This window comes from Neophocaena asiaeorientalis, unplaced genomic scaffold (assembly GCF_003031525.2).
Source record: "Neophocaena asiaeorientalis asiaeorientalis breed wild unplaced genomic scaffold, Neophocaena_asiaeorientalis_V1.1 scaffold25, whole genome shotgun sequence".
Taxonomy (NCBI): domain Eukaryota; kingdom Metazoa; phylum Chordata; class Mammalia; order Artiodactyla; family Phocoenidae; genus Neophocaena; species Neophocaena asiaeorientalis.
In genome coordinates, this window is record NW_020172492.1 from 350,146 (window position 1) to 363,236 (window position 13,091).

Below are 13,091 nucleotides of genomic sequence, written 5' to 3' on the forward strand. Positions count from 1 at the left end.
TTAGAGTGAAAAAGATATGTAGTGGAGTGTATACCTGTCCCCTGACGTCCTCCCAAGTGATTTCAGGCCTATTTACACTGTTCAGACCTCACAATACCCAAACTCAATCTTCAGTTTTGCTAATTCAACCATCGAGTGCTATCTAAAGCCTTCCCCTCCACTTCATTGATGCAATGCTTTTCAATTAGCTTTTGTAAATTTTTTTGATGTGAGACCTATTTAATTTATTTTATTTTATTTTTTCTCTTTGCTGTACAGCAGAGATTGGTCCAACATTGTAAATCAATTAGCTTTTAACGCAGTGCTACTCAAAGTGTGGGCTCAGACTTTTACTAGGCTATAAAATAAATACCAAATTGACCGTGAGCATTTAGAAACTTTGATAGCAATCTGCCATTGCTCTGACACCCTAGTGCACCACAGTGTGTTGTCTCTTTGATAAGCGAATAGACTGGTTTGGATCATATCATATGCATAGGTGAGTCACATATGGCTTGAGTTCTATACAGGCATGCACATTAGAACTGCATATGTGTCTGCAATGCATTGGAAATTAAAAAGAAAAGAAACATTTGTCCTTCATCACGAACAGCTGAGAAGCATAGCTCTGATGCCTTATCGGTCTAGAGTCTTCTGTGCCTCACCTTCCTTTTTTCTGTCCTGTCCTCTTTAAACCACCTGAACTCTGTGGTCTGTCATTCAGCCAACCTCATATCTGTATATACTGCTTTCCTTTGTTTTAACTTTTTATGCCGCCTGATCGACAATAACAAACATACAAACAAACAAAATTCTTATCGGTTGGATTCTTTTTTCCTGCTCCTTGACTGAGCCCTGCTAGAAAAAAAAAAAAAATCACCCCGTGGGTCAGACTCGTATCACTGTGAACTCATGGTCTGGCAGCTCACAGGCCCTTAACTGTGTGGATTTTTTTCCCTTATCAAAACACACTCTTACTCTTGCAGTTACCATTTCAATCTTTAGTTCACCTCTTAATTCTTAGGTAGGGGAAGCCAATGAGTTAAAATTTCCTCAGATTTTTGCTACCATATTTTCCTAATGTTACTTCCTTTTCACTTACTATTTCCTTCTTTTCTCCTGTTACAATAGGATTTCCTTATCTCCAGGCTGGACCCCATCACCTTGTACCTTGTCAGCAACCTTGTGATATTTTTCTCTCCTTAATCTTCAAATCTCTTTCTTTGTTAATTTATCTCCATAAAAATTTAAATATCCTCCTACCTCTCTGATTTACTTTTAAGAAAATCACCTCTGTATGCTTTCTTCACCTTTCAACTAACTGCTGTTAATTATCCTTAAAAATCTTAGTTTAAACATCACTTCTTTGGGGATACTCTTTCTGATTCCTGCAGAGCAGGAAAGGTATCCTTTTGTATCTTCTTAGAGCACTTGCATTTATGTCCTTTATAACATTTATCGCAGTATATTTGCTACTAATAAATTTTCTAGAGATCTTTCAAAATCCCTTTGAATCAGTGACTCAAATCATTTTAGTCCAGCTATGATTTTGGGGTGTGTGTGATTGAAAAGCAATGGGATTGATTTCAAGGTCAGATTTGGCCACATTCCTTCCAAACTCCCTCATAAAGTGATGGGGTTTTGGGAAACGTGGTGTTTGTATTTTTTCAGTTCAATTAAGAGGTTGTTTGAACCACTTGTCCGTCTGGTAGCAAGTAGTAAGCTTTAAAGTAAGTTCAGGGGAGAGAAAAACCACTAGAAGATTCACTTATTGTAATGTGCTTCCTTAATCAGTTTTAGACTTGTATAGCTTTTGTAGAGTTCTTTATAGGCCGTGTGAATTTAAGTTAATAATGGATTTAGGCAAGTAACTTGACCTCTCTGAACATCTAATTGCTTATCTGAAAACTGTTTAACACAATATATATCATAAAACTTTTCTGAGGTTTAATAACACACATGCATACATACATATATATGTACCATTTAGCATAAAACTTGAAATCCTATTTGGTATTAGTATTATTATAATATATTAAGACAATTCAATAACTATATCATTAACTCTCATGACATCAATTACTATCATGAGCTAGTGAGAAATGAATACTTTCGGTTAGTACCTAAATAAATGGAGTTCTGAGGTCAGCAATTTTTCAAAAAATATTAAGACTGCTGTTTCTGTGACATGTTTTAAAAAAAAGGAGGTTATTAAAATTTGAACTGTTTTGCTCTAGGATACAGGAAATGATTCCCCTTTAGCACTTAATTAGTATGATACATTAAAAAAATTACAGCATTAACATAAGGATTCAAGCAATTAGAAACACACAAAAATGTGTTTTATACTCAATATTACTGAAGTGAAATACATCTGTTTATAGAACGTTGCCAGCGTCAAACTGGGTTGAATTCTGTATATTTAATAAGCATCTTGTATTTAGATCTTGTGAAACTAAATGACTTTTAGAGCTTTACTTAAACCTATTCTTAGCCATTGAATGGTTCACAGTCCTAGAATTGGCAGAAGTGTGATGTCTGCTCATGTACACACACAAACACACACACTCTGACTGGTATTTTATTGATTAAAGCAACAGGATCAAAATAAAACTCGATTGATCGAGATTACTCTCCTCGAAGAAAAAGAAGCAATTTTCATGGCAATCAACCCACTCATGCTTATAAACCGAGTCTAATAAGCGAAGGCTATGTGAGAGGTTTATAATGCAATTTGTTCAGTCGGTCTATGTAATAAACTCTTTCCCTGTAAAATAAAAACAAATAACATTCAATTTTTAAAATTTACCCTGTTTCGTGTTTCTCTTTAAAAGCTCTTTCTCCAAAGGATATTTGATTTCTGTAAATCAAAATCCAGGACTAGATTGGTTTCATGCACTGTCCACTGTTGCTTACTGCTTTCTGAAGAGCTGTTACCTAGCAACTGCATGGAAGAAGCTTCCAGTACTTTAAATCATAGACAAGCTCGAAAAATACTGTGAGGCAGACTTTTAAAAAAATATTCTGACTTGTTATAATGTAATTAACAAATTGATTTTCCATAAAGCAAAAGGGCCTTGAAAATAGATTTGATCGTATCTATCTATAAATTTGTAGCTTTAATTGCAATTGCTTATCTGAAGAGCTCTTAAATCAAAAATAATAAAAACAGCCATAAAACAGAAACCACAAATCTCACATAATCCTGCTATTTTAAAAGTCGTAGCCCTTGAAAACTGTTTCCCATTCCTTAAGAGAGTTACTATTAACATTTTGATTCCCATTCTTACAATTTTTGATGCTTATTCAGACATACGTATGCACACATGAACATATATGCAGAAGTCAGCTTTTTTATCAATGGAGTTATATTGTGTCGTTTTGCTACTTAAATTTTAAAACTGTATTATGCAGAAGTCAGCTCTTTTGTCAATGGAGTTATATTGTATCGTTTTGCTACTTAAATTTTAAAACTGTATTATTGACGTTCTTTCAAGATGGTTTATTGAAATCTATCTTTTTATTTTTAATAATGTAAGATTGTGGTGATAAATAGTACCTGTTTAGAATTCTGATGAGCATTTTATATTCATTTTCTACTTTTCTCCGCAGAAAACCCTATGAGGTAAATATTATGTATGATTTACAGTTTTAAAGATAAGGCAAGTTAGGCTCTGAGGGATCAGGACCTTGCCGGTGGCCTGGCACAGTTGGGGGCGACACCATTTGCTCTCATGTGCTTATGCTCTGGTGGCAAGCAACCCAAGAGAAAGAGCTGAGTCAAAACAGCAACTTTACAGGGACGAGAAGAAAATACAAGATTTCGAAAGAGGAAATGCTTTCTTCAACAAGGGAAGGAAATTAGAAAGAGAACATGGACAGATTTGATCATTACTAAGGAGTCATCTCTGTCTGCATAATCAAAACTGGACTTTTGCCACTTATGTGGTCTCACCAGCAAAGAGGGACAGTGTGTAGAGGAAGTGGATGTGTCTACAAAATATTAATCCAGAAGTTTACAAAACCTAGTCTAGTAACCATATTTAACTAAAAGAGGAGTTGAGACATGTCATTTCTCCCTGGACAGGCACGCACCCAGCTAAACCTTGGGGATGGGTGAGGGAAAATGAAGCCTCTTACTAAAAGGAAGAAGGAGAGAATGAATATGGGATGAGAGTAGTTTCAGCCACAGTTCAAATCTTTTTGTCCACCCAAGTATCCGTGTACAGTGTTTTTCCCTTATACATTAAGATACTCATTCATTATTATGAAAAATACCCCAAAGTTGCCTCAATTGTTGAACCCAACTCAAAGTGCAGGATATCTCGATAATACAAAGTCATTGCTAGCTGTGGATCCTAATAGTCTGGCAATGAACAAACCAATAAGTGAGTTACCTCTCCCCCACCCCATATGCATATATAATAGCAGAGCAAGATAGCTGTGATAAAATAGTGGGTTTTGGAAAAAGAAAGGGAGACACACAGCAGACATTGTTCCATAGGAATGGTGAAATCCTGTGGGACATGAATTGCAGAGACCTTGCAGTAATTTTTTTGATTAGACACCCATCCTGCTCTTAGAAAATAACTCCTTTGTCTATTCATAAGCATAGATCCTTGGTCACTATCTTCTGTGGCTACGTTGAACGTCGAAATTAGAACAGATTTCCTCCAGTCCTTTCTATGTGTCAATAATTGTGCTCAAAGTTCTTTTCTAAGAACTTTCTTGCACTTGCCATATTTACTGGCTTTTGTTGCCGTGTCTGTATCACCCTCTTGGTTGTCATGGCAACTACCTCTGCATCATCTGAAACAATAGGTTTATTGGGTGGGAAGGCAGCACAGCACCTTTATCTGATCCCCACATTAGGTCCAGCTTTATTGATCTAGCTGAAAAGTCTTAAAAGGAAGTCACTGATAAAGATCTGAAAGACAGTGTCATCTCCCATGATTTAGGGTACAGTTCACTGTTTTGGTTCTGCAACTGTCCGGATTCCTGGACTCCTAGGTTTCTGGCTTCAAGCAATTTTCCCTTTTCTCTCCACTTGCAGAGTGATCGATTTTTGCCCCAGATCATCTGTCACCTTACTAAAATCAGCAAGGTGCTGTCACCCACGTTAGTATTCTTGCCCTTTCTGATACCTCTCCCATACGTGTCTCCATCGACAGGTAGTTTCTGCATTCAGAAGGGAAAATGGATAATAGGGAAAGATAGCAATTTCTGTCACAGATATAATTCTACATTATGCATCTCTATAGTACTTAAATTTTATATAACCTAATCTTCTTTTTAAAAAAAATTTATTGGAGTGTAGTTGATTTACAGGGTTGTTAGTTTCAGGTGTACAGCAGAGTGAATCAGTTATACATATATCCACTCTTGTTTTTTTTTTTTTTTAGATTCTTTTCCCATATAGGTCACTACAGAGTATTGAGTAGAGTTCCCTGTGCTATACAGCAGGTTTTTATTCGTTATCTTTTTTATATATAGTAGTGTGTATATGTCAATCCCAATCTCCCAGTTTATCCCCCCCCTCCTTATCCTGTGGTAACTATAAGTTTGTTTTCTGCATCTGTGCCTCTACTTCTGTTTTGTAAATAAGTTCACTTGTACCCTTTTTTTTTTAGATTCCACATACAAGTGATATATGATATTTGTCTTTCTGTGTCTGACTTACTTCACTCAGTATGACAGTCTCTAGGTCCACCCATGTCTCTACAAATGACCCATTTTTGTTCTTTTTTTATGGCTGAGTAATATTCCATTGTATATATGTGCCACATCTTCTTTATCCATTCCTCCATCAATGGACATTTAGGTTGCTTCCATGACCTGGCTATTGTAAATAGTGCTGCAATGAACATTGGGTTGCATGTATCTTTTTGAATTATGGTTTGCTCCGGATATATGCCCAGGAGTGGGTTTGCTGGATCAATCATATGGTAGCTCTATTTTTAGTTTTTTAAGGAATCTCCATACTATTCTCCACAGTGGCTGCACCAATTTAAATCCCCATCAATAGTGTAGGAAGGTTCCCTTTTCTCCACACTCTCTCCAGCATTTATTGTTTGTAGATTTTTTGATGATGACCAGTTTTTAATTAGAAAATCACTTGATAAAAATTGGCAGTTTGTGGCTTGAAATGTCCCCAAAAGGAAATGTAAGTAGCTGATGAAAAAAAATGAGCTGAAAAACTGCCCAATCTCCTAACTCACTGTCCCTCTTTTCCACACTGCTTGGTCATAATAGTTAATGGTATGGATAGCCAGGAAAATGCTTCTTTCAGTGCCCTAGGCTTGTGTTTTGGTGATTTCCCTTCTTTCAGTGTTTTTGCCCACGTCTTATCTCTGCACCCACTTCCAGAGACATATTCCCTAGATCATGTAAATGTGAGCCTTCTATCATGGCTATTCCTAGCCCCCTCCTCTGTGACCACCACCCCCTATCTTTCTAGTTCATGTCCTCTAATACAGAACTCCAACAATCTTTTGACTACACTGGGACTTGCAATTTGTTGATTCGATCAAGTTTTCACCTGTTGGTCCTGTCTTCCCTTCTTAACCTGTTTGCATCCCATAGCACACCTTTAGAACCCATAATTTCAATTCAGCCTAGTTCGTTGACCTTCCATTAGTTAGACTTGTTTGTCAGAAACCAACTCTAGTGAACAACTCTCTGTCTTCTAGGTGTTTACTTCCATGCGTTTGACTGTGGCCAGAGGAAACCAAACAAAAGACGACCTGCAGGCTATTCCTCCATTAAATTCATGATCACTAATTTTTAGGGGTCTAGAAGCTGCCAAACGATCATTCTGTCCCTCAATTCTGTTTCTTCTCCCACGCTCTTAAACAGTGATACCATATTTGCTCTGTCACCTCCAACCTCTTCCCCAATCATCATTTCCACCTATTTTAGTAAGAAAGTAGAACGATTGGAAGAAGAACAAAATTTTCGTAAACGTCTGTCTACACATCTACCCACCAACCTGAAGGTAGAACACCCATATATTCTACCTTTTTTCCTGTTATTATAGATGAACAATTTTAGTAGCAATATGGCTGGGAAGAGGCATGAAAAGAGTGATATGTTAGTAAGATTACCCAAATTCTGACAATCTAGGAATGACATTTTAAGGAATTCAAAATATATTCTATATGCTTTAGGATTTATGAAAGGTCATTAATCCATTTGGCAGATCAAACAGCACTCTCTAGTTATTGTTGATAATGGAAATGTTCTGTATTTGCCTTGTCTAATACCTAGCCAGTAGTCACAAGTATTATTGAGAACTTGTTATTGAACTTTTATTTCTGTTTAATTTTAGTTTATTTAAATGTAAATAGCCACATGTAGCAGAGGCAACTGTATTGGCCAGCACAGTTTCATTTTTATTTTATGTAATTAATTATTTTATCGAAGTATAGTTGATTTGCAATGTGTTCATTTCAGGTGTACAGCAAAGTGATTCAGTTATTCATGCGTATATATCTATTTTTTCTCAGATTCTTTTCCCTTATAGGTTATTGGAAAATATTGAGTAGAGTTCCCTGTGCTATACAGTGGGTCCTTGTTGGTTATCTGTTTTATATATAATAGTGTGTATAGGTTAATCCCTAAACTCCTAATTTATCCCTCCCCCTGCTTTCCCCTTTGATTATCATGTTTGTTTTTTATGTCTGTGGGTCTACTTCAGTTTTGTATGTAAGTTCATTTGTGTCATTCTTATTAGTATGGTAATCTCTGGGTCTATCCATGTTGCTGTAAATGGCATTATTTCATTCCTTTCTATGGCTGAGGCAACTGTATTGGCCAACACAGTTTTAGAAGGGTGATAGGTGGGATGCTGAAGAATTGGAGAACAGGAAGAGCAATTCAGAAGCTGTTTTGTTACCCCCAGTGAGAGATTATCAGAGTTTGAATAAAGGTCCAGCATCCCTTAGCTGTAATCCCCAATCCAGAAAATTCTGAAAAAAGAAAATATTTTAGTATTTGTGTTGGTGTTAAAATCTGACCTGACCTGAAATTATTTGGTAGCAATCCCCGCACTGAACTTAATTTTTAAAAAAATTTTTATTGGGGTATAGTTGCTTTACAATATTGTGTTAGTTTATACTGTACAGCAAAGTGAATCAGCTGTATGTATACATATATCCCTTCTTTTTTGGATTTCCTTCTCATTTAGGTCACCACAGAGAACTGAATAGAGTTCCTTGTGCTATACAGTAGGTTCTCATTAGTTATCTATTATATACATAGTATCAATAGTGTATATATGTCAATCCCGATCTCACAATTCATCCCACTCCCCCCTTTCCCCCTTGGTATCCATACATTTGTTCTCTACGTCTGTGTCTCTATGTCTGCTTTGTAAACAAGATTGTCTATACCAATTTTTTCAGATTCCACATATATGCATTAATATATGGTATCCATTTTTCTGTTTCTGACTTACTTACCTCTGTATGACAGCCTCTGGGTCCAGCCATGTCTCTACAAATGACCCAGTTTTGTTCCTTTTTATGGATGAGTAATATTCCATTGTATATATGTACCACATTTTCTTTTTTTTTTAATTTTAATTATTTATTTTTTAACATCTTTATTGGAGTATAATTGCTTTACGTTTGGTAGTGTATATATGTCCATGCCACTCTCTCACTTCGTCCCAGCTTACCCTTCCCCCTCCCCATGTCCTCAAGTCCATTCTCTATGTCTGCGTCTTTATTCCTGTCCTGACCCTAGGTTCTTCATAACCATTTTTTTTTTTTAGATTCCATATATATGTGTTAGCCTATGGTATTTTTTTTCTCTTTCTGACTTACTTCACTCTGTATGACAGACTCTAGGTCCATCCATCTCACTACAAGTAACTCAATTTCGTTTCTTTTTATGGCTGAGTAATATTCCATTGTATATATGTGCCACATCTTCTTTATCCATTCATCTGTTGATGGGCACTTAGGTTGCTTCCATGTCCTGCTTATTGTAAACAGTGCTGCAGTGAACATTGAGGTGCATGTGTCTTTTTGAATTATGGTTTTCTCTGGGTATATGCCCGGTAGTGGGATTGCTGGGTCATATGGTAGTTCTATTTTAAGTTTTTTAAGGAATCTCCGTAGTGGCTGTATCAATTTACATTCCCACCAAAAATTCATGAAGGTTCCCTTTTCTCAACACCCTCTCCAGAAATTATTTTTTGTAGATTTTTTGATGATGGCAATTCTGACCGGTGTGAGGTGATACCTTATTGTAGTTTTGATTTGCATTTCTCTAATAATTAGTGATGTTGAACATCTTTTCATGTGTTTGCTGGCCATCTGTATGTCTTCTTTGGAGAAATGTCTATTTAGGTCTTCCACCCATTTTTCGATTGGGTTGTTTATTTTTTTGATATTGAGCTGCCTGAGCCGTTTGTATATTTTGGAGATTATACAATCATCCTTATTGATTACATAGATGTTTTCTTTATAAAAAGAGTACTGATTTTTCTTATTATCTAACAAGGGATCCCAACATTATATACAATTAACTCATTAATCTAAGACGATTGTTTTCAACGTATCTGATCCAATACCTCTTTTTTATGATAAATATTTTGTAACACTTCCTTTACTATCCTGGAATGAAATTCAGAGTAAATGTAAACATCTATATGAATACATTTTAGATAGTTAATATAATGTCCTAATTGTAATATGAAGGAGAAAGAGAGGGAAATAATTAATAGTAAGGAAGTGTATATTTCAATATGTAAATGCCCAGATATGAATAACCAAAAAAAGACAACGCAAGAGAGACAATTGCTTGCACCAATTAGTATGTGCCCACTACTGACACTGACAGTAGTGGGCACATACTTATTATTAATGATCATATCTTAAATTTGTATTAATGACTCACATACAATACTAAACAAAATAAACTTTCTCTTAATTCATACAGTGGTTGTCTTTCTAAATAATTCAGTATTTACTAAAATAGTGCAGAACCTACTTTGTATTTATGTGTAAAATAGCCTCCAGTAATATGTACAGTGCTGGATAGGCTAATAGACACTGTAAAAACTTTACTTACTTGTAGAAAAAAGCATATACAGAAATAAAAATTAGTACCTAAAACTTACTAATCTTTCCCTTCTTTCCATTTCCCACAGATTAGTATAGTTTTTGAAAAATTAGCGAGTGCAACATGATCTTCCATCAACCATTCCCAACCAAACACAGATGAACACATTAAGTGAGGAAAAGGGAAGGAAGGGGACCCAATTTTTTACTTTTTAACCACTGAAGGGAACTAAGATGGAATATTTTTCAGCTGTCACAGAGCTATCACATTTTCTCATGGTCCCCTACTAGAAGAAAGACGGTTTGTACATTAAACCAAGGGAAAGTTAATAATTGCATGTGGTTTTGCATATATGGTAAACTTACCTTCTAAATTTTCTGGTAGTCTATCTCATGTCATAATATGTGTAAACATTTTTCTTAAATCATATGTTCAATTTTTGGTTTAAGATTTATGGACCCCATATGTATGGCTATCATATGATTCTAAAGTAATAACACTCTTCATTTAGCAGTTTTGTTACTTTATTTTCATAGATAGGTCATACACACTCAAAAATTATTTTGAGAAATATCGAACTAGTGGTTTAAGTCACTGTTATTTTGCAAATATTTTTGTATACTTTTCCACATTCAAAATTGGATTTTGAATCTACCTGCCTTCCTGCCAAATATTATCATGGTTATGTGTTTTTGAGATTTTCCTTAAAAATTATCATTATAATATATTTCACAAGCAAAAAAAGATGAAAGAGAAACAAAGAAAGAGACATTGTTAGCAGATTCTTGATTTTTTTTAAGAGTAAATCCTGGTATGTAACCATAGCATATAATTTCTTCCATAAAAGATGAAAGAAAAAAAATGAATAAGGAAATGAAGGAAAAAGAAAAAAAGAATGGGCTCTTTCATATGCTAACTCATGTTATACAAATCGGAGTAATGTTATTATTTATCTGTCTGGAGCATTTGATGAACGATTTCCCAAGTAATCTTGTTTCTTCATAAATTGTATGGTGTATGTATTCATTTTATAGATCCGACTCACCTATTCAACCTTCTATTTCTTAATTTAGCTAAAACTGCTATTTTCTGCCTAAGAATATTTATTTAATTAGAACTTTAAACAGTCTTTATTTCCAATACCAGCTATAGTAGTTTACTTGGAAGGGAAGTTTTTTTCCCCAAAACAAACAGCTTTTTTCCCAAACAAACTTTAATTGCTTCTCTAAAATATGATTTCTGTGGAAAATTAAGTATATGGCATCCGGGCCCTCATTCTTGCATGAAAATAATATACTTGGACTGAGTAGCATCACCCCCCTTTAATATGACTGCGCCCCCTTACGTGCCATCTTTTGTAACACTCTTTATTGTTTTTATGTCATTGGATTTCTTTTTATACCATTTATTATCTTTTCTGACTGGACTCTATCATCTTTTGAATTTTTGACCTAGGTCCTGAGGTTAAAGTATAATTTAAATTTATATTTATTTCAGGATTAATTTTTATTGATTGGTAATTATGGTTGTTTTGATTATAAAAATCTATTACTTGTATGTTGTGCAAATATTATCTGCCACATTTTTTAATGATCACTTTCTAAGTCTTTATGTTGACTATGAAGTTGATAAATCAATTATGTTATAAATCAGTACTATTGTATTTCATACCATAGAATTATCAGAAGTAAAGGAGACTTTATATAGTCTCTGGTTTATTATCCAGACTGTACCTCTAACCTACCTACATGTTACCTCCTTGTACAGATGAGGCACAGGAAAAATAAGCATTTTGCCAAAGGCTGTCAATTTTAGTAAAGACAGGTCTGGGGCCAGATCCTCCATACCTCAATAACTTACCTCATAGTCTAGTACTCTCTCTTATGAATCATTTTTCCTGGGGATAAATTTGCACATGTAAAAACCTCTCTAAAACAAGTGTGTTTATATGGAAAGTTTTGTAATTTTATTCATTGTTTTATTTTTCATATTATTTTAAAATACTACTATCCCAAGGTAAATTATTCTAATTTACCTATTTTATTTCAAACAGATCATGTTGTTTGTGAAGAAGAGTTTAAATACGCCATGTTAGCTTTAAACTGTATATGCCCAGCAACATCTACACTTATTACACTACTGGTTCATACCTCTAGAGGGCAGTAAGTATATTTTTTCTTTAAGATAATGCATTTTAAATTATAAAACATATAAGTGCAGTTATGTGATTTAGAAATACAGTAGTAAGCCTAGGTATACAGCTAGATATGTACCTATACTTGTGTTTGTGTGAGTTATCATCATCTGACAGATAGATAGGTAGAGAGACAGACAAATACAAAACTGTTATAGGGTCCAAGCCATATAGGAAATTGACAGTGATTTGCTGTCTTTTCTAACTAATCTTGATATAATTTGTTTCATCCTAAATTTTATGTCTTCATCACTTGTTAGGCCTAGGATTAGGGCATTGTTTCTATTTTCAAGATTAGTAATTCTCAAATAAAACTTGTAAAAACAGGATGACAGCAGTCATTACTGTATGACCTTAAAGCTGGTTTTTTTCTGTTTCTGAGGTAAGTTTTTATCTGAAAGCTACATGTGCACAAATGAGCTCAAAATTAAAATTTTATAATTATTATGGAATGATAACAAAGTAGTTGATAAAATCAGGTAATGTAGTATAAAAGAAATAATATTTAATATGAATTTCAGGGTATTGAGGGAAATTATATCATCAAAACATTTTTTCCTATTCGTTTATTTTGATAGAGTTTCATAAAATATAGAGGTTGTTTTTGACTTGCATAATCGAGTAAAATACAATCAGTGAACATAGTTACTGCCCTTATTTAAAGACAAATGTTGCACTGAATTTCGTACTTTTCATATTCCTTACTTGGTATTTTAGACAAAATGTTGATTTTCTAAGTAAATTCCACCATGGTGCTTGTAGTTATGAAAATTTAAATTTAGTGAGTTAATTAATAGTTATTTAAGTGATGTGCCAAATCAAATAAGTCAAGGAAAAGGAACATTCTTTC

At 34.5% G+C, this 13,091-nt stretch overlaps 1 protein-coding gene across 3 annotated transcripts in view; it reads left to right on the top strand.

The window, feature by feature from the left end:
* KCNT2 (potassium sodium-activated channel subfamily T member 2) overlaps window positions 1-13,091 on the top strand; it is a 360,211-nt gene that overhangs the window by 222,897 nt on the left and 124,223 nt on the right. For all 3 annotated transcript variants that reach the window (XM_024738205.1, XM_024738206.1, XM_024738207.1), the window contains exon 14: window positions 12,101-12,209. In XM_024738205.1, coding sequence (XP_024593973.1) covers window positions 12,101-12,209 — 109 coding nt within the window. The remainder of the gene's footprint in view (window positions 1-12,100; window positions 12,210-13,091) is intronic.